The 22,490-nt window shown below is 44.3% G+C and overlaps 1 protein-coding gene across 2 annotated transcripts in view; it reads left to right on the forward strand.

Moving 5' to 3' along the window:
* Positions 1-22,490, forward strand: part of EFCAB14 (EF-hand calcium binding domain 14) — a 43,439-nt gene that overhangs the window by 15,553 nt on the left and 5,396 nt on the right. The window contains exons 4-9 of one of the 2 annotated variants that reach the window (XM_047789170.1): positions 5,414-5,512; positions 9,954-10,064; positions 12,836-12,940; positions 16,110-16,196; positions 18,830-18,941; positions 19,953-20,078. In XM_047789170.1, coding sequence (XP_047645126.1) covers positions 5,414-5,512; positions 9,954-10,064; positions 12,836-12,940; positions 16,110-16,196; positions 18,830-18,941; positions 19,953-20,078 — 640 coding nt within the window. The remainder of the gene's footprint in view (positions 1-5,413; positions 5,513-9,953; positions 10,065-12,835; positions 12,941-16,109; positions 16,197-18,829; positions 18,942-19,952; positions 20,079-22,490) is intronic. The other variant, XM_047789171.1, reaches the window with a different exon arrangement.

Raw genomic sequence — 22,490 nt, forward strand, 5'->3', positions numbered from 1 at the left:
TTTCTATTTAGTGTTTTATTTTCTTCAGATAAATACCCAGGAATGGAATTGCCAGATCATGTAATAGTTCCATTTTTATTTCTTTGAGGAATCTTCGTACAGTTTTCCAAAGCGGCTACACAATTTACATTCCCAGCAACAGTGCAGGAGGAGTCCCTTTTTTTCTGCTTCCTCGCCAACACTTGTTATTTGTTGTCTTTTTTGACAGTAACCATTCTGGTAGGTGTGAGGTGATAAATTCATTGTGATTTTCAGTTGCATTTCCCTGATCATTAGTGGTGTGGAACATCTTTTCATGTACCTGTCTCTGTGGGGGAAAAAGTCTATTCAGATCCTCTGCCCGTTTTTAATTTTTTGTTTGGTTTTGGTTTTGGCTGTGCCTGGGGCATGTGGAAGTTCCCGGCCTAGAGGACCAACCTGTGCCACAGCAGCAACTTGAACCACTGCAGTGACAATGCTGGGTCCTTAACTCAGTGCACCACACAAGAACTCTGTTCTGCCCATTTTTTATCTTTTTGTTGTTGTTGTAGTTGTTGTTTGTGTACCCTCAGCAGATGGAGGTTCCCAGGCTAGGGGTTGAATTGGAGCTGTAGCCACCAGCCTACGCCACAGCCACAACAATGCCAGATCCGGGCCACGTCTGCGACCTACACCACCACTCAGGGCAACGCCAGATCCTTAACCCACTGAGCGAGGCCAGGGATCAAACCTGCGTCCTCTTGGATACTAGGTGGGTTCGTGAAGCGCTGAGCCGCGACAGGAACTCCTCTGCCCATTTTCTAATCAGTTGTTTGTTTTTGCTGTTGAGCTGTATGAGCTCTTTGTATATTTTGAACATTAATCCCTCATCAGATAGATCGTTTGCAGATACCCTCTGCCGTTCAGTAGGATCCCTTTTTGTTTTGTTGATAGTTTCCTCCACTGTGTAAAAGCATTTTAGTTTGATGAAGTCCCATTTGTTTATTTTTGCTTTTGTTTCTCTTGTCTTGTTCTTCTTTCTCAAGATTGCTTTGACTATCTGGGGTCCTTTGTGTTTCCATACGAATTTTAGAATTATTTGTTCTAGCCCTGTGAAAAATACCATTGGTATTTTGATGTAGAGTGCACTGAATCTGTAGACTGCCTTTGGTAGTATGGTTATTTTAACAGTGTTATTAATTCCTCCAGTCCATGAACACAGTATATCTTTCCATCTGTGTGGGTCGTCTTTAATTTCTTTTATCAGTGTCTTATAGTTTTCTAAGTACAGGTCTTTTACCTCCTTAGTTAGATTTATTCAGAAGTATTTCATTCTCTTTGATAAAGTGAGTAATCTTGAGAACAGATGTCTAGAAATAAAATTTTTGACTTAGGAGTTCCCTGGTTGCCTAGCAGTTAAGTATTCAGCACTGTCACTGCCATGGCAAGGGCCTGGCCCTGGCCCAGGGATTTCTGTATGCTATTATAGCCAAAAAAAAAAAAAATTGCTGAATTAAAGGGTATAAATATTTCAAATTTTGGCCTACTTCTAGGTAATACCTAACAAGTCTTCTCCAGTTTACATTCCCATTAACATTGCATGCGAATGCCTGTTTCCTTATGTGCTTCTCAGAACTCAGTATTGCTCGTATTTTTTTAAAGGCATGGGTTAAAACCTCCTTGATGTAATTGCTACTCTTACGAGGCTTAGCGTTTGTTGAGAAGATCTCTCTGGGGCTGAGGTTTCTCACCCATTTTATTTTTAAATAGAGTATTGAAGACTAGTCTGAATGTTTGGAGCACTTCTGGAGAATCGCCTGTTTAAGTTCTTATTAAATTTCAGTATTAAGAGCTAATCCTTCTTTGGCATTTTGTTTGTATCAGGTGCTGTGCTAAGAGCGCTAGTTAATGTCTGTCATTTAACCCTTATAGCCTGCATTAGTCATCTGTTGCTGTGTTGTTACATTTGTCCCGAAACTTCATAACAAAACAACAAAAAGTTATCGTCTCGCAGGTTCTCTGGGTCAGAAACTTGGAAACAGCTCAGTTGAGTTGCTCTGGCTCCGATCTCTCTAGGGTTTCAGCTCAGATGTAGGCCAGGCTGCATCATCTGAAGGCTTGACCTGGGGACGAAGGATCCTCACTCACATGGCTGTTGGCAGGAAGCCTCAGTGTGTCCCAACACAGGCTTCTCCGGGGGCTGCTTGAGTGTTTTCACAGTGTGGCAGCTGGCTTGCCCACAGTGGGTGTTCCAAGAGAGGGCAAAGAGGAAGATGGTGCCTCTTCATGTCCTAGTTTCCACAGTTGCCCACTGTCACTTGGGTCCACTTTATTCTGTGGACCCAAAGTGAGTCACTAAGTGCAGGCCGCACTCAAGGCAAAGGGCATCAGCTTCCGTCTCTTGAAGGGGGGACTGCCAAGGAATGTGTGGGTGTATTTTTAAACCGTCACATGTCCCTATGAGCTGATTGCTGTTACACCAAACTGCCAGCGAGGAAAATGAGTTCCCTATTCACACAGCCTTATCTCCTGCTTCCTAGCCCCTGCCTCTGCTTAGACCAGCCTTCTCGGTGTTCCCCCCAGACACGCAGTGTTCACTCTTAGCCATTCATTCACTTGGTACATACTTAGTGGACGCCTGTTTTTTGCACCAGGTGTTTTATGGAAAACAAAACAGACGTGTGTCCTTGATGACGTGGAGCTTACAGTCTAGAGGAGGAGAGAAACCTTGGTCAGAAATCACATCATGAATCATCATGGTCACTTTGAGAAACGCTGTGAAGGAAAAGTATTCCTGGGCCTTTTTTGGCTGTTGCTCCCTACCTAGTCCCTGATGCCACACTCACCCTTCTAACCTGGCAAGGATGCCTAATTTATTTCTATGTATATGTGACTTACTTCTCTATCAGAGTCTGATCTGAGTCCTACTTCAATGAAGCCTGTCCCTTTCAACCTACGTATGTATTCTTTTCTCAGACTTTATCCACTATCACATTTTAATACTTGTTTCTTTGATGGTACCTACCCACTCCTAGCCCTCCCCTTCCCCCCTCCCTTTCCTTTTCTTACTCTCCTGTGCTCCTGCCCCCAGGCCTTCTTTCTATTCTTCAAATATGCCAAGGTCTTTCCCACACTGGGACCTTTGCCCTAGCAGTTCCCTCTGTCCTGAAATGTACTTCTTTTGATCTCTGTTAATTCTTTATTATTTAGATCTCAGTTTAAATTTCATCTCCTTATAGAGGCCTTCTTTGACTGTCCAATCTAAAGTAGCTACCCAGTCACTCATCAGTGATTTTCTTCTGGAGCTCCCTTAGAGTGCAGTGGGTTAAGTATCCAGCGTTGTCATTGCGACTGCCTCGGTCGCTGCTGTGGTGTAGGTTTGATCCTTGACCCAGGAACTTCCACATGCTACAGGCACAGCCGAAAAAAATTTTTTTCTTCTTCTAATGAATGCATCCCACTATCTAACATTTTTCTTACATAAAATTGCCCGTCTCTTTGCACTAGAACGTAAACACCAAACGATCACCGACGTTTGTGTGGTTCACCACTGGTGTAAACCAGGGCTCGATAAATATGTGTTGCAGGAATGAATGAAAGGAAAATGATCTTAGGCACCTGAACACATCCCTCCTGAAAGGGAAGAGGGAGAAGAGTTCCCTGCTCCTCACTGCACTGCCTTGTTCAGAACACACTACTGCTCATCCCAGGAGCTCTCCCTAAATTCTGTACGTGGCGCTTAATTACTAAGTAATTACCAAGTATCTAATACTTTTCTTCTTTGTTCTTCTGTCACCTTCTACTAGGGTGTAAGCTCCAAGAGAGCAGAACCTTTGGTCTTGTTTGCCACTTTCTCTGCAGTCCCGGGCACAGAGAATATGCCAGACATTTGTTGAAGAAAAAATAGGGGATCAGGTTTACTTTGTCTTATATCCATCTCTTACCTACCACAGGGTTAATTAAGTGTGTAACAAGTGCTCAGGGACTTTTGTGGCTTCTTGGAGTCCACTGTGAGTGTACTTGCAGTTGGTAGACCTGTGTCCTCATTCTCAAATTTGGGACAGGAAAGCGGGATGGAACTAAGTTTTGAGCCACATTGTAAGATTATTAGAACATGATCTCTGTTGGGAGTTCCTGTCGTGGCTCATCGGTTAACGAACCCAACTAGCATCCATGAGGACTCGGGTTTGATCCCTGGCCTCACTCAGTGGGTTAAGGATCCAGCGTTGCCATGAGCTGTGGTGTAGGTCACAGACGTGGCTGGGATCCTGTGTTGCTGTGGCTGTGGCGTAGGCCAGCGGCTACAGCTCTGATTCAGCCCCTAGCCTAGGAACCTCCATATGCTGCGGGTGCCGCCCTAAAAAGGCAAAAAAAAAAAAAAAGAATATGATCTCTGCAGCCTGAAATTGAGTATTTTATAGGTTCCACCAGTCCCCATTCAAAAGAGAAGTCCAGCTATTTAGAATTCTACCCCTAAATAGCAGAAGGGAAGATACCTTTTATTTTGATTGAATTCCTGTTTTAATGCATTCAGTCTGTCAGTCAGCCAGAAAGTCAGTGGGTATTTATTGAGCTCCTTCAGGGTACAAAGTGGCGCTTTGGTTGAGCTATTGAGTTTGAAATATTAATCACATTGTTAAACCGAAACTAAATCCCCAAGTAGTTGAAAGTGCCATTCAGGTTGTCAAGGTTCAGTTCCTGACGACTGCATTTTGTGATGCTGGACTTTTACTTTATAATATATGTTCCCACGTGAGCAGGAACAAAAGTTCAGTATATAACGGAGGTGGTATTTTTTTTTTTTTTTTTTACCAAAATGAAATCTTTCAGAGGTCCTTGAGCATTAGCTTTCTTCCTGTCTAGTTGTTGAAGGATTGAGTTGTAATCACTGCAACTTTTGGGTAATTTAAGGTTTTTGGATCTTGTAGCTGCCAGGAATGGAGTAAAGAATAATTCTTGCCTTTCCCTCTTTGGCACTGGTGTTTAAATTGGGTGGGGAGAGGAGTTCCCGTCGTGGCTCAGTGGTTAGCGAATCTGACTAGGAACCGTGAGGTTGCGGGTTCCATCCCTGGCCTCGCTCAATGGGTCGAGGATACCGCGTTGCTGTGGCTCTGGCGTAGGCTGGCGGCTGCAGCTCCGATTAGACCCCTAGCCTGGGAACCTCCGTGTGCCTCTGGAGTGGCCCTAGAAAAGGCAAAAAGACAAAGACAAACAAATAAATAAATAAATGGGGCAGGGAGAGAAGGGATGTTATTGCTGCCTCCCACATCTCACGTCTATCCAAAGTACCCTGTGGAGTCCCCCGTTCCTGTGAGCTGACGGGGTAGAATGTCTGGATCACAGAATCACATAACATCCACAGATGCCTTGACAGCAGCAGCAGCTGGAGAATGTGTGAAGGGAGCATTCACTCTATAAATTCTGCCTTCATTGTTTGTTTCTCCTTTCCATTCAGATTTCTCTGCTGACTTCTGCGGTAAATCACCTCAAAGCCAATGTCAAGTCCGCTGCAGACTTAATTAGCCTTCCTGCCACTGTAGAGGGACTTCAGAAGGTACGTGCTATGTGTGGGCACTGAGATTAACCTTCTGTAATTCTAACTTCTTACAGATTTTCCTTGAAAGCCTGGCATTTGAAATCAGTTACTGCAAGAGGGAGTAATAGAGCATATCCTGTGTTCCAGAGAGTTCAAGTTTTGGTCTAGTTAATTTGCAACAAGTTACTTTAGCTGTGGTTTATATGGATGCTTTTTATTTGGCTTTGAGTCCCAGGATTGCTTTGCTGGAACTCTGTGTTAACATATGTGGGTTTGCTTTTCATTACTTACCTTTTCAGTCCACCATCCACGATGTCTTTATGAAGGCAGACCAGTGGAGCGTGAGAGGACAGGAGAGTTGCTCTAAATTGCTATTATCGTTCATGGTTGAGAAAGAGGGGGGTTTTGGTGGGGTTTTTTGTTTTTGTGGGGGGTTTTTTTGGTTTTCATTTGTTTTGTTTTTTAAAAAATAATTTGGAAGAGCAGAAAGTAAAAATTCAGGATAAGTGTTGGTGACTGTGGAAGAAAAGAAACTTTCAGCCACTCCTGCCAGGAGTGTAAATGGGTGACAAGCATTTTTGGAAACAGTATACATTATTGTATAAAGGTAAAGAGGCACACCCTCTAAGCAAATCCCTCTTAGGTATTCCCTAGACTCTAGGGCCTAGGCAAACAGTAATTTAGAGTTTCTGTTTACTTGGTCCCTAGGATTCAGGCCTAGAGCAGGAGGCAGTGACCAACCAGATGAAGAATGTAAGTTTTGGGAGTTCCCGTCGTGGTGCCTTGAAAACGAATCAGACTAAGAACCATGAGGTCACGGGTTCTATCCCTGGCCTCACTCAGTGGGTCAAGGATCCAGCATTACCATGAGCTGTGGTGTAGGTTGCAGACGCGGCTCAGAACTGGCATTGCTGTGGCTGTGGCATAGGCCAGCGGCTACAGCTCTGATTAGACCCCTAGCCTGGGAACTTCCATGTGCCCCAGGTGCGGCCCTAAAAAGACAAAATGGCAAAAAAATAAAAAATAAATTTTAAAAAAAAAGAATGTGTGCTTCGAGCTGGGCGGGGAGAGTGGGTAGGGGATGGACGGCGAATGGGAACACGTGCAGCATCAGCCCCTGCAGCAGGAAGCGGAAGAAGGGATTCTGGAGCAGAGGAACCCCAAACAGTGGGTATCAAATCTAGGATCTTGATTTAAAAGTTAGTGTGTAATAGTTTGATTTAATTATATGCCAGGCTCTGGAAACATAAATTGTTTCTACAAAGGAATGAGAACTTCCTAAGCCATAAACAAAGCTTGCTATTTTGTATGGGTTTTTTTTGTCTTTTTAGGGCCATGCCCATGGCATATGGAGGTTCCCAGGCTAGAGGTCGAATCAGAATTAGAGTTGCCAGCCTACACCACAGCCACAGCAACGCGGGATCCAAGCCTCACCTGCAACCTGCAGCACAACTCACCGCAATGCCGGATCCTTAACCCACTGAGCAAGGCCAGGGATCAAAACTTCGTCCTCCTGGATGCTAGTTGGGTTCATTAACCACAAAGCTTGCTATTTTATGGCCATACGACCTGTGTGCCCAGTCTCCATCATCTGCCATTTGTCCAATATGGTCATCTGCTTACAATGTGAAAAAAAAAGTAGGGACAACCTTGATGAGGCCAGATTCTTTTTGGCATGGTTCGCAGGGTCAAATGGGGAAAAAGTGGTAGGCCCCTATAGCCTTTGCTACAGAAGCAACTCCGGCAGTATTGCATTTGAAAAGGAAATTGATTTATTCTTGCATTCATTAATTCAGTAAATATTTGTGGAGCTTCCTCCAGTATGTGCCAGGCACTTTGCAGTTGATGAGAATACTAGTTTCAGAGCTTTGCGCGCGTTCGCATGGTTCTGTCAGCTGCTTCCTTAAAAAAAAAAATCTTAAACAAGAGCTTACTATCTTATTGCATCCTGATGGGCTCATACATCCAACCAGTGAAGATTCTTTAACAGTAGAAGTCTTTGAGTGTTTGCAGCCTCTGTAACAACAGAGCTTGCATAGATAACATCCCAGCTTAGAGACGTCTACCCAGTGTGTTGTTTGTCTGCAAATCCGTGCATTTATAATGTCAGTCACTACTTTGATTACAAGTGGCTCAGCTTCTAAGTGGTGGGTCATCTCAAATACCTAACTTCGGTGTATTTCATGCAGATTTTTTTTAATGTTAAAGATGTCATCTGTTGTTCTTTTGGACTCTTGGCTGTCCGTATAATAAAAACACCCTTGATTAAAAATACTGGCGTTCCCCTCATGGCTCAGTGGTAACGAACCCGACTAGTATCCATGAGGATGCAGGTTTGGTCCCTGGCCTCGCTTAGTGGGTGAAGGATCCAGCGTTGTCGTGAGCTGTGGCCCTGAGCTATGGTGTAGGTTACAGACATGACTCAGATCTGGCGTGGCTGTGGCTGTGGCGTAGGCTGGCAGTTGCCTCTCCAATTGGACTCCTAGCCTGGGAACTTCCATGTGCCATAGGCACAGCCCTAAAATAAAATAAAAATAATCACTAATGGGAGGAGTTCCCGCTGTGGTGCCGTGGGGTAAGGATCCAGCATCGTCTCTGTGATGGCGTGGGTTCAATCCCTAGCCCAGCACAGTGGGTTAAGGATCCAGCCTTGGCATAGGTTTAAGCTGTGGCACAGGTCACAGCTGTGGCTCACATTCGATCCCTGGCCCAGGAACCTCCATATGCCATGGGTGCAGCCAAAAAAGAAAAAAAAAAAATACTAATGGGACACTATAAAATGAAAGATCAAAACCTACCAAAAGTAATGCTCTTTTGGATGTCCCCTTATGACAGGCCTTTTTATTTATTTTATTTTATTTTATTTTATTTTATTTTTTAGGCCCACAGGTTTGGCATATGGAAGTTCCCAGGCTAGGGGTCAAATCGGAACTATAGCTGCCGGCTTATGCCACAGCCACAGCAACGCAGGATCCGAGCTGAGTCTGCAACCTACACCACAGCTCACGGCAACACCAGATCGCTGACCCACTGAGCAAAGCCAGGGATCAAACCCAAATCCTTATGGATACGAGTCGGATTCGTTTCTGCTGTGCCATGATGGAAACTCCATGAAAGTCCTTGTTAAAAGATGGTTTCTGAATTATATTCCTAAGTCCCCATTCCACTTGGGCTCCTTAGGCCTAATGAAAGCAGGTGAGCTACTACCCATATCTAATTCTACTCACTAGTTACTGAAAGGATGCTAAAGCAGAAGAAAACATGCCACCACGTGGAATTTCCCCTTCATCTCTGCGATGCTGGGTTTCCCAAAAGCCAAAGGTGGTTCCACCCATTTTCACTCCAAAGTCATCGTTTGCTCCTGACAGTGGCAGTGTACAGTGTTAGCCCTGGCCATCCACCTGCAGGGCTTGATTGAGGCAGTTTGTGGGAGAACTTACCTATGGGTCTCAGATTTATAAACTAGTATTTTTTTTTCTAGGAAAGATTTAGCTTTCCGCTATGAAAATTGTGTGTGTGTGTATAGTTTCCTGTTAATTGTGTTTGTATAAGCTACGTGGAATTCATAGCTTGAAGATATTTCAAATAATCCTCCATGTGGGTCAGTGTTTAATGTAAAATAAAATTGCAGTGCTATACCACTATATTCCCACTAGGATGCCTAACACTGAAAAGACTCAGAGTACCAGTGTAGGAGTTCTCTTGTGGCCTAGCAGGTTAAGGATCTGTGCCCGAGAACGTCCACATGCCACAGGCGCAGCCGAAAAAAAGAGAGAGACTAAGGCTACCAGGATTGATGAGAGGATGGAGTGAAACAGTGAAGGATACATCTGCCACAGGAGCAGTCATTCACTTCCTAGGTATTGTGATGATGAGAAAGTATATGGTGAAGGGAAATGAAAGTGTACGCCCACATAAAGGCTTGTACGTAAGACTTCATAGCAGCTTGATTTGTAATAGTTAAATGCTGAAAACAACCTAAATGTCCATCAACAGGTCAAGAGGTAAACTCTGACCGATTCACACAGTGGAATGCTACTCAGCAACACGCTGAGTATCCATAATGCTGGGTGAAAGAAGCCATATCAAAAAAAAAAAAAAAAAAGCACCTGCTCACTCATTGGGTCTGTTTATATAAAATTCTAGGAAATACAAATTGATGTAAGCAGTGAAGCATATATACATATAGTGACAGAAAGTAGACCCGCAGTTGCCTGGGAACAGGGAGGGAAGAATTACAGAGGGCCACGAGGAAACTCGGGGGTGATGGAGGTTTATTATCTCGACTGTGGTAATGGTTTCGCAGGTGTGTGCGTGTGTCTGTGTATACCGCGATACATATTGATGTCAAAACTTACCAAGCTGTGCATTTAAATATGTAGTTTAGTAAAGCTTAGTAAAGCTACCAAAACTATTTAAAAAGGAAAAACCACTGACCCTGCTGCATGTTTCTATACAGAGTGTAGCTTCCATTGGCAATACTTTAAACAGCGTCCATCTTGCTGTGGAAGCAATGCAGAAGACTGTGGACGAGCACAAGAAAACCATGGAGCTCCTGCAGAGTGATATGGTGAGGAAACCTACAAACGCTGCAGGGAGTCAGCACCCCCTGCCTACCCTTTTCTGTGTGATCACAGGATACCAACTGTCCATTTGTCTAAACAGACCCCGCTATGCACCTTTTTAAAAGACCCAGTAAGCAGTGTCTATTGTTTTTCCCACAGTCTGTAAATTAAGGTAGATAGGATTAAGAGCTGATTCTTTTGCAAACGTGCTGGAGGGGATCCAGGGAAAAGACATCATCTTGAGAGTGGAATGGGCCAGAAGGAAAATGGAAAAGAAGGAAAAGGGAGAGGGGACGTGTCTTATTTATGTATCGCTACATAACAAATCACCCCAAAACTTAGTGGCTTAAAACAGCTGTTTATTATTTCTCACTATTCTGTGGATCAGGAATTTAGGCAGGGCTCTTAGACTGCGGAATGATTAGAGGCCAAGTGCAGAGGCACTGCCAAGGATGAAAGGCCGTCTTGGATGTTCCAGCTTTCAGCCAGACACCCAGTCAAATGCAGCCATACATGTGACCTCAGCCTCCGCCATGTGGAACAGAACACCCCACTCCCACTAAGCCCAGCTGACCCACAGAACCATGAGAAGTAATAAACTATTTTCAGCCGCAAAGTTTGGGGATGATTTGTTAGCAGCAACAGATAACTGAGACAAAAGCAAACCCCCGCAGCGCTCAGGTATTATCTTCAAATCTTAATGCTCTGCAGAGGTCAGCTGTCTCTAGTCATTCAGAGGCCTTAGTTAATCTCTAATGGACACTCAGCTCCACGAGATTTATGAAGGGCGAAAACAGACAGTACAACCCTCACTGTCTTGCTAGGGAGATGAATTACATGTATGTGAATTCAAGACTGTTCAAGGCACAGAAATTCCCTAGTTTCTCCAGCAGTTCTAGATCTGCTTCATGTGCTCTTCAGACCTGGGAGTTTCAAAGTTAAACTGTGCAGTTTGTACCAAGAGACCTCAGCTGTGTTAGAGCTTTGGAGGGAAAGGTTTTTCATCTTCTTCAGAGCAAGTACTCCTCACTTTTATTTAGTGGAGCTGACCCAGAGGAAAAAGCATTGATCTAGGTATCCAGACACCCTGGCTTCTAATTCCAGCTCTGCTACTGAGTAACTATGCTCCATAATAATAAAGACCTCTCTACTTATTATTATTTTTTGCCTTTTCTAGGGCAGCTCCCGCAGCATATGGAGGTTCCCAGGCTAGGGGACAAGTCAGAGCTGTAGCCACTGGCCTACGCCAGAGCCACAGCAATGCCAGATGTGAGCCACGTCTGCGACCCACACCACAGCTCACGGCAACGACGGATCCTTAGCCCACTGAGCAAGGCCAGGGATCAAACCTGCAACCCCGTGGTTTCTAATTGGTTTCGTTAACCACTGTGCCACGACAGGAACTCCCTCTCTAACTTATTATTATCATTATCTAATATTTTAATATTTTTTATACTTTTAATATCATTTAATGTTTTGACATTCTGTAGTCATTTTATATAATTTTAATCAGTTTTAATATCTCGAACATTGTCTCAAAGTAATTATTTTCTAAAATACTTTCTAAATTATTTTTTGAAATACTTTCTAAAATACTAAAATACTTTTTACTAACTCAAAAATTCATATTTTATAGAACCATGGAGGGTTTTTTTTCTCCTTTTCTCCTTATTGTTACCATTCGTTTCTTATAAAAGCAGGATTGACATGTCTAGAATTTCAGATTTCAAGGAAAATAATTTTTTTTGACCAGTTGCATTCTGTTATCATTAAATCTGCCTCTTTTAAACTTCCGTGGTTGCCAGTGGTAATCCTCCTACTGGCACACTTTATACGGAGTAAATTACAGGTAGGGTCTCTAAAAGATTACGCCATATAAAATGTTTCCACTAGAGGGGAAAATGTTTATAAACATGTTATACTTCAGTCTCTGCAAAGAGTCTTGAGCAGTGGGAAGGTGGTGGGAAAGGAAGAGTAACCCTCAAACATAAATCTTGGCATGTGCTGTTTAAGCTGAAAAACTAATAATGTGCATCATTGGTGGTTGTGCTCAATGCAGAAAGCCAGTGTTCCCGTGACTGGCTGTTTCTTTGAATGTGCAAATTTCTTTTTCTTTTTTTTTTCTTTTCTTTTTATTGCTGCACCATTGGCATGTGGAGGTTCCCAGGCTAGGGATCCAGTCAGAGCTACAGCTGCCGGCCTACGCCAGAGCCACAGCAACTCGGAATCTGAGCTGAGTCTGCAACCTACACCACAGCTCACAGCAATGCCAGATCCTTAACCCACTGAGCAACACCAGAGATCGAACCCACAACATCATGGTTCCTAGTCAGATTCGTTTCCATCGCGCCACAATGTGAACTCCTGAAGGTGTAAATCTCTTTACTTCTGGGGAAATGATGACATTAACCAGGTTCAGACTGCGTTGGTCCTGGAAGGTATAGTGAATCTGTAGTTTCTCTGGGAGTACAGGCAACAAGAGGAAGGACTGGTCTCTGGGGAGTTCATTCTATTCAGAGATTGAGAAATGGAGGATCTCAGTTCCCTGACGTGGTCTAGCTGCTGATCTAGCCCAGCCTCAGGCTGGGCATCCCCAGAAGTACCTGATGCCCTCAGGCCTAGCACAGGACCGGTCACACTATAGGCTCCTGGGAAATAATTGATTAACCTGTGGATGCCCTCTGCAAGAAGCTGGAATGTTCTGGGATCATCCCAGATGGTTAAATAGACCTAGTTATTACGTGTTGCCTGTACTAACCTCCGTTCCTGTTCACAGAAGGAGCACATCTTAAAGGACACCAGTGGAAGCAACCAGATCATTCCATCGCCTTCAGCTACATCTGAACCTGACAATAAAACCCACAGTGAGAATCTGAAACAGGTACTTTTGTCTCTAGCTTAACTCCCTGTGACCACAGTGAACTCCAGAGGCGGCCTGAGGAGTATGGGGCATAGTGTTGTGGCCCCTCGGCAGGCACCTCATGCATATACGTGTCTGCCTGAGGGCTGAGCAGAGAAGGCTGCTGTGTGTGGCTGTGTTACCATCCAAGATACTGCCCTGTCTCTTCCTTGGCACACTGCTTTTTGTTTTTTTTTTTTTTAGGGCCACACCTGCGGCATATGGAATTTCTCTGGCTAGGGGTTGAATTGGAGCTGCAGCTGCTGGCCTACACCACAGCTACGGCAGCGTGGGATCGGAGCCACATCTGTGACCTACACCACAGCTTATGGCAATGCTGGATCCTTAACCCACTGAGCAAGGCCAGGGATCAGACCCACATCCTCATGGATACTAGTCAGATTCGTTTCCACTGTGACACAACGGGAACTCCTGGCAGTCTGCTTTTTCTCCTGCATGTTGATCAGTGGAGGAAATTCCTCTTCACATCTTGAAAGTCATAGCGTGACCAGATAATCCCAGAACTGTTTATGAAAGGTAGCAATCTGGGCAAGTTAAAGATGGATGGATAGCAGACGAGTTCAGAGTAATGGCTCTTTTGTGCGGCAGTATACTAAGAACATTAGAAAGCATAGCTTTGAAAATCAAGATTTACTGAAGACAACAGAAGGAAAAAGGATATTGAATTCAGGATCACATTAAAGAGAGTAAAAGAAATCTTCACTAAGAAGAATTCCTGTCCTGAGTTTAACACCCTTTAAAATCTGTAGTCATCATTCCTTTTTAAGCAGCAGTCAGTACTAGAGGATGTCAATAAAAATAATTGAATCTTGTACTAAATAATGCACCACTGGTTACAGTTTTGCTACACGAGCCAATTCAGTAATTGGTATTGTTCCTAAGGTAGTTTTGTTCTGACAAATTAGGTTAATGAGCATTTCAGTTAATAACCCAGCAAGCTTTCCCGCCAGCAGGTGGGGTAAACCTTGAGAGATCGATTACCAAGCTCTCAGCTTTCTGGGACCGGAGAGTGAATCGTGTTGGTGTTCTCATCCCTCTTTCCCTCTCCGGTGTACCTGAGGTCGGGCGATTCTAGAGGGAGTAACCTGGGAGCAATTCAGAGTGAGGGGACAAGGCAGAGACAGGGGATTGATGGTCTAGAGCAGGAGAAGGGGTTAACTCCACTAACTCGACGTGATAATCGTTGTTCGGTGCTGCTGGCCTGCTTGTCTGGTACATGTCTTTAGCTGGATCCCACAACTTGATTTATTTCCACTCCAGGATATCCTGTACCTCCACAACTTTTTAGAGGAGGTAAACAGCGCCCTAGTGGGGTGCCAGAGACAGAATGATCTTAGACTTGAGGGGATGAATGAGACAGTCAGTAATCTTACCCAGAGAGTCACCTTGCTGGAAGGAGGTCTGGTTGCTATGAGCGAGGTAGAAAGGCCAGTGAGCCTGTCCTTCAGCGGGTAAGCCACTTCCCTCCTTTTGGAGCGTGTTCTCTGTTGCACTGTGTTTTGTCTGCACCTGGATGACCCTGCCTTCTGGCATATTTGAGAGGCTCCGCATTTGTGTTGTGCTTAATCCTTATCTCCTTTAATCCTTACACTGGCTCTGACATTGATGGCACGGGCGGCCCGGCGTTCGTCCTGGTTTGGGAGGGAGGTGCAGAGAGGTTCGGTTGCTTTGCCAAGGCCTCACCGCAAGTTGTTGGCAGAGATAAGCCTCCTTTTATGTTACTGGTGACTCATCTGATAGGGAAGCTCCAGCGCATATTCCCAAGTGAGGCCTTCTGGCTCTGTTCTTTTTCTTAAGTGATTGAGAGTGGGGGCAGAGACGGTGACAGTAACTAGAGAAGCTTTTTCACTTCCTTAAGCCTAAACTGGACTTTCAGACTTGTCCTGTGTCATCTGCATATGAGGGGGCTCCCGCTGCAGGTAATCTCAGGACAGCTATTTAAAACACATCAGGTCAGACCAGCTCCTCACCTTCAGAGATCACTGAATCCATCCTCTCCTTTTACATGCGAGGAAGCTGAAGGAGATACTGAGTCCCTCCTGCTGACAGATCATATGGTTTACTGGTGTTCATGTTAGCACAAATAAAATGTGGTGGGTTTTTTTAATCACCTGTAGCAAATACATCGTGCTGGAATCTACGATTATTTTTTAGTAGCTGCAGGACCCGTCCTTAAAGATTTCCCGTTAAGACACCAGCATGTGTAGAAATGGAAACCGGACGCCGGAAACTGTACCAGTAACCGCCAGAGCTGGAAGCAAGCCCACGAGCGCAGTCGAGCTGCAGCTCACAGAAAGCAGCGCTCGAACTGGCTCTGTCACCGTGGCGCCTTGGCATGTTGCCTGAACTTGGCTTTGAGGGTGGAGCCAAAAGACCTGAGGCTCCTCCTCCTTTACAGGGATGTGTAATTTACTACAAAGCTGTGAAGATTAAAGGAGCCTTACTTTAAAAAGCTCTTTTGAACTTAGCTAAACTAAGTGTAGTAGCAGCTAGGACTTTGGGTTGATTGGATGAGCGTTAGGCCTTGAAGGCTGGTTTTCAAGGCTTATAATAAGGGAAAACTTGCCAGCCCCCAAACTCCCCATAGTGTCCCTCCCTCCTCACTCTGTTTTTCTCTAGAAGAGGAAATTGCTAATAGTAGCATCTGTGTTGCTCTTTGTTCCAACAGCGTTTTACCCATCGTGGTTCTGTGTACAAGTTCTTTGCCTTTTATCCTTCAAAGTTTGTGAAGGAAACAGCTAGAAGCACGAGTTTCAGCTTTGTCTTTCAGGTCTTCCTCCCTCGCTCTCATTCTCTTGCTTGGATTTCCAGTGAAAATGTTCTAAGACCCTGTAAATAAGTTTGTTTAAAAGGTGCTAGCAGGAGTTCTCGCTGTGGCACAGTGGGTTAAGAATGTGACTGCAGTGGGTCAGGTCGCTGTGGAGGCATGAGTTTGATTCCCAGCCTGGCGCAGTGGCTTAAAGGATCCAGCGTTGCCGCAGCTACTGCTCAGATTCAGTCCCTGGCCTGGAAATTTCCAGGTGCCATGGGTGTGACCATTTAAAAAAAAAAAAGAAAAAGTGCCAGATGTTGTTTAAGTTTTAACGTTTGCCTTTTATATTCTCTTGTTTTGTTTCCTTTACCCTCTAAGTTGGATGATAGAGCTGCCACTCTGAAGAGAGAGTCTTTGTATCAAGTGACCAACAGAACAGAGTCAGTAAAATCCCAAAGCATCAAGGTAAATAATCGGAGGCTTTCTCTGTAGAAGGAAAAAATGCGTCAGGATCCTTCTGCTTCTTTCTCAAAGGGAGCACTTTGGTCTTTTTCGCCAAAACTTCCAGACAAAGTAATTAGTATATTGATAAATTAGCAAATCCTTTATCAGGCACCTGCCCTGTGCCTAGCTCTTTGCTAGGAGCTGGGATGACCACAGTGAGCAGGACACACATGTGACACCTATTCTGGTGAAGCTCAAAATCCATCAGGCAGAAAATCGTTAACACATAATTGAACAGATAATCTGGAGCATGACTCAGTGCTGCAAAGGAAGAGTATAGGGTGTAACAGCATTAACAGAAAACAGGAAGGCTTCCCTAAGAAAGTGACTTTTAAGGTAAGGTGGTGGGTTATACGTACTAATGATGGGAAACAGAGGTGTAGATGAACTAAAAATGATGTCTAGGAGTTCCCGTTGTGGCTCAGCAGGTTAAGAACCCAACTAGTATCCATGAGGGATGTGAGTTTGATCCCTGGCCTCACTCAGTGGATTAAGGATCCAGCGTTGCTATGAGCTGTGGTGTAGGCCGGCAGCTGCAGCTCTTATTCAGCCCCTAGCCTGGGAATTTCCATGTGCCACAGGTGTGGCCCTAAAAAGAAAAAAGAAAATGATGTCTAAACTAAAAATTATTTCTTCTAAGATTTCAGGCTCTTTAAGGGATGGGGGGGGATATTGCAATCTCAGTACATATATAGTCCTTTCAAGCTTCAGCCACTTCCCTTCTCCTTGTACCTTCCTTTTTTTTTTATTCTTCCCATATTGTCGAGATAAGGAAAGCAATCCGCGATGTGCTTTTATTCCCCAGGAAAAAGTTTGTTTTCAACATACTCTGTGATCAGAGTATTGTTTAATATTATAAGACCTGGGCTAGGATAAATGGAAAGCCAGGAAGATTGTAACTCAGTGACTAAAATATCATTTCAGATGCACATTGCGTTTGATATGGTCAAGGATGTGAGGGTCACAGGTAGTGAACTTGGAAATGAACCATGTGTCATGCAGTTTTCAGTGCAGTGCTTTCCATCTGTATTTGCTTTTCCTTAATAACAGTTTTGTGTTGTCTAGATAAACATTAAAAATATTAAGACGTTTGTGCTTTATAAGCTAGGCTTTTCTTGAGTTTTCTGTTTCTACCCCCCAAAAGAAATTTTTTTTTTTAACTTCACCTAGAGAATGGGCAAGAAAAATGAAAGATCCAGATAAAAACGTTGAGCCCCCCAAAAAGTAATAAGTGGTTACTACTTGAAAATAGTAGTGATTTCAGCAACAGTTCAGATTTTGACAGTAAATATGAGAATAAACTGGAGCTAATACACATTTTTGGCTGGATTTCCTGGCTTTACTTTCAGACACTTTGTATTTTTGTTACCCCAATGTCTTACTCCCTCTGTCATACCTCATCTGAGCATCCAAACTGAATGTAATTTCTCCTTGCCATAAAGGAATGAAACATTTAGTAGCTAATTTTAGCTATATACATCCGTATTTCAGCTCCGTAAATAAACTAAGAGGGATCGACTATCCGGTAACTGTTCGTGTAGAATAAGGATCGGGGAGAAATAAGTATAGAGTGAGTAAAAGAAACGTCTCACAGTCAGTATTCCAACTAAACATAGGATTAGGACTCTTCACACTAACCTTAGCCATTAAAAGCTGACCTCACAGAAACCAGACTTCTCTCTTTTTCAGGCCCGCACCCTCGGCAAATGGAAGTTCGCAGGCTAGGAGTCCAGTCGGAGCTGTAGCTGCCAGCCACAGCCACAGCCACTCAGGATCTGAGCCGCATCTGTGGCCTGCACCACAGCTCACAGCAATGCCAGATCCTTAACCCACTGGGTGATGCAAGGGATCGAACCCAAGCCCTCATGGATACTAGTTCATTACCACTGAGCCACGACAGAGGCTCCCAAACTTCTCTCTCCTTCTAAGTAATTGTATTTTGTATATGCCAGTAGATCATCTGGGAATAAGGCAGGGTGTAGGGGAAATTTTTCTTTTTAAGATGTAAGTAAGGACTCGAATTAGAAATACGATAGCTCCTTCATATTCCTAACAGCTCCTGTCACCAGTTGAAAATTATCATGAGGGGAGAGAAGAAAGATCAGGGGAATACTTATGATTTGTTGCCTTTTTTTTTTTTTTTAAGGTGATAAGAGCATAAAACTCTGCCTCAAGTGATCTAGTCATCAAATAAGATAGTGAGGAAAATTATTTTGTTGGTGTGAATAGTTCCTAGAAAACAACATCCTCCTCATTTAGGAAATGGGTGTCTCATCGTCCCCTGGGCAAGTGTACATTTCCTTTACTGCTGACACACGCGCGCCTTCCCCGTCTGCCAAGTGCACACAGTGAATCAGACCATCTGTAGCATAATGTTCCCTTAATGGTCTAGGCTCAAATCCAGCCCGACCCTCATCAGCGCTGAGTAGTGCAGATAGCTCCAGTAATTGTCGATTCAGTCCTTCGCTGTGGCCTTCAGAGGGAGCCTGCTGGGGGTCAGGCACTGCAGGCTAAACCGGCTCTGGGAATATCGTGAAGAATCAGCGAAGGTCTTCCTTCCTCCTTAAACCTTCTGTGATCTTTGTTTTGGGCAGAAAGAAGCTAGTTCAGATTCTCAGGTATCCAAGCTCCGAGAGAAGCTGCAGCTGATCAATGCCCTCACAAACAAACCTGAGAGCAGCAGGCCTCCAGAGACGGCCAATGAAGGTAAGATAGTCGGGGTTGGCTTCTGACTATTTCACGCAAGCTTGGACAGCTCACCTCCCACACGGGGACGGGGGAAGGTGTTCCAGCAGGACTGATGGCACCGAGTGGATGATGCCCGAGCGCACCAAGGTGAAGCTGCTCCACTTTGCTTTCATTTAGAAAAAGCCCATTTTGCACATGATTTGTACTCCAGTCTATTAAGGGAAGAATGGGTAATGTTTAGCTGGAAATAGACTTCTCCATGCTGTCTGCATCCAATTATAGGCAAAATGTTACTGCCATAGCGTCTATTAAACCAACCCTAAATGTTGTTTATGGGAGTCTTCATTTCTGTAAGTGCGTAAAATTTACTTAAAAATTAACATTAGCCCTTCTGAAAGACCATTAACAAATAACTGGGCTTGAAGGGCCCTTGGCTTTAGGTGGGAACATACCTCATCAGTATTAGCAGATGCGTCAGCCTCTACTGGTGTGAGCGCTTTGAGCATGTGACCAAGGCACTAGATGATGTTGGCTTTGACCCCTACCCACCCACAAGTATTTTAATCTTGGAGAAAGCAATACAACTTCTCTTATTTTCTTTTTAGTGGGGGACAAACTATAGAGAGGCCTTGTCCTAACACTGTGCCTCATAATCTTACAGTAGCAATCTTTCAGCACCAGCTGCTCGGGTGGCACATACCCCAGCTCCTGGGTTGCCAGCTATCCACTGCTGTGCTCAAATTGAAGCTTGAACGCTTCACCTCTAAATGGGTATAACGCTGACTTGTACCATGAGACCATCCGATGGGACCACAGCTTCAGACTTCAATGTGACATAAAACTGATCTTCACTTACCCACAAAACTTCTCAATCCGTGCCTTTAACGTCACCTGGTCACTATGCTACTTAATTCTCAGTTGTTTCTCTTAAATTAAGTACGTTTGAAATTGCCCTGAAAGTGACCTTCAGTACTGGTTTAATTTGGTGTCAGATTCAGTGATACTGAAGCTGTATATTGTTGGTTACAGAGCAAGTACAGAGTTTCACATCAGAGCCATCCACGTCGCCAAAACGCCCCCGGTCTCTTGGAGGCCAGATTGAGAAAGCTGCCCAACTAAGACCTATTTCCATACCGGGAATTTCTAGCATCGAAGGTAATTTTTTATATTATGAAAAGACAGAGGAAATGTTCAAAGTTAAAACTTTCTCACTCATAAGATAAAGAATTATATCTAGGAGTTCCCGTCGTGGCGCAGTGGTTAACGAATCCGACTAGGAACCATGAGGTTGCGGGTTCGATCCCTGGCCTTGTTCAGTGGGTTAAGGACCCGGTGTTGCCGTGAGCTGTGGTGTAGGTCGCAGACGCGGCTCGGATCCTGCGTTGCTGTGGCTCTGGCGTAGGCCGGTGGCTACAGCTCCGATTCAACCCCTAGCCTGGGAACCTCCATATGCCTCGGGAGCGGCCCAAGAAATAGCTAAAAGACAAAAAAAAAAAAAAAAAGAATTATATCTAACATTGATTGAGCACTTCCTATGGGCCAGATACTTAATATGCTTTCTATCATGTATCCTGATAGCAGTCCAAGGAGTATTTTTAGTCATGTATTATACTTGTTTACTGATAGGGAAGCTGCCTAAGTCCACAAAGCACATAATTGGTTGAGGCAAAATTCACATCAAGGCAGCGTTCTGGGTTCTTAGACTCTTTTTGGGTTCTTAGACTCTTTTTAATCAGTGAAAATTGCCAAGAGACCATTGAGGCATTCAGGCAAGGCTCCCTCAGCATGAGGGCGTGAGAACGAGTAACAGGTGCCCTTGTTCTCTCCCTGGGGGAGGGTGAGCTGGTCCCTTAAATGGGGTGAGGGTAGGGCTGGACCTGTGGGTCAGACCAGAGTGGTGGCTTAGGTGGTGTGCCCACCCCCTTGTGGTGCTGTGTGCAGGAATCATGGGCAGTACCCTGCTTTTGGTCCCAGCACTTCAGAGTGGCAGTTGGGTTTTGGCCTTTTTGTCTCTTGTGATTCATAATTTGCCCCATCTGCACATGCATGCAGTTAATTTTAAGTCCATTATAGTTTCCTTGTATTCTGTTGCTAGAGAAGGTGGTTGTCCAGGTGCAAGAACTGCAGTAAAAGGTCCCAGGCCCTATATCTCAGCCTGTCTCGGTCTGACATGAAAGTTTGTACTCTTAACCATTGCACTGTTTTGTCTCTCCGTGAGTGTGGGGTTTTTTGGGGTTTTTTTGGTTTGTTTTTGCTTTTTAGAGCCGCACCCTCGACACATGGAGGTTCCCAGGCTAGGGGTCTAATCGGAGCTACAACTGCTGGCCTACACCACAGCCACAGCAGCGCCAGATCGGAGCTGCATCTGCAACCTACACGACAGCTCACAGCAACGCCAGATCCTTAACTCCCTGAGGGAGGCCAGGGATCAAACCTGCAACCTCATGGTTCCTAGTCGGATTCTTTTCCGCTGCGCCACAACGGGAAGTCCTATGAATGTGTTTTAGAGTCTTCATTCAGTCAGTGAGTGCCTGTGTAAGCAGTAGGAATACAGTATGAGAGACAGTGTCACTTTCCTCACTCACAGATACAACAGTCTAGTGGAGAAGACACACAAGCAAAGACAGTGCTGTGCTGTTGGCAAAATAAAGTAAAAGTTGACCCTGTTTGTTAGAGTCCTCCAAAAATGGGGGGTCCTCTGGCTGAAAATCAGCAATCTAAACATTAGTGGAAAGGATATGATTCACAGAAAAATGTGTTTGCCTTGCTTCCAGCAGTGTGTTTTCTATCCCCGATTTTGCATTTGCTAAATGCCTGGAAAATCACCCATTCCTGGCACCCCACCTTTGCCTGGCTCTTCTCCTCAGTTTAGATACCTTTCCACCAGGAAACATTTTCTTACCTGCTAGGACTGGATTAGGCTCCACCTGTTTCTGCACTCATCGCATCTTGTGTTTGCACCTGTATAGTGCATGTCACTCTGTTGTAATTTCCTGGGGAGATATAACATTTTAACTTCACTCCCAGCCCCCAGCCTAGGGCCTGGTACACAGGTATCTTTGTTAAGCAAATGAGTTATCTATAGGCCATAATTGACTCTTAAGGCATAGAAGACTTAAATTTATATTTCCCCTTTGCAATTACCTTTTTCCCATCCCCATTTTTTTCTGTTTTCTGGGGACACAGGAGAGTGTTAAGCTGTGTTTATTGGTGATGCAAGTTACCAACTCATAGTCTTCATTATTATGTCAGGAATCGATGACAATAAATGGAAGACTGTGAGATTAAGAAATAACCATCTTAATATCTATACTTTAATCCCTAACATAGGCTTCACACTTTTGAAGAACTACATTTTTTAAGTGACCTGAGGCAGCAGATTTTTATTTGAATAACACTGCAAAGTGTATCGCACATTCTGTAAACTATGCTCCATATACACACAGAAACATTTTCTAGCTAGCCACTTGGTGGCAGGCATTGGGAACCAGTGTCTCACTGCTTTTCTGGCTTTCAGAGAGTTGTTGAGATTTTTATTTGGCTGCTCTGCTGGGGCTGTCTTAGGAC

The sequence above is a fragment of the Phacochoerus africanus genome, chromosome 8 (genome assembly GCF_016906955.1).
Source record: "Phacochoerus africanus isolate WHEZ1 chromosome 8, ROS_Pafr_v1, whole genome shotgun sequence".
NCBI lineage: Eukaryota > Metazoa > Chordata > Mammalia > Artiodactyla > Suidae > Phacochoerus > Phacochoerus africanus.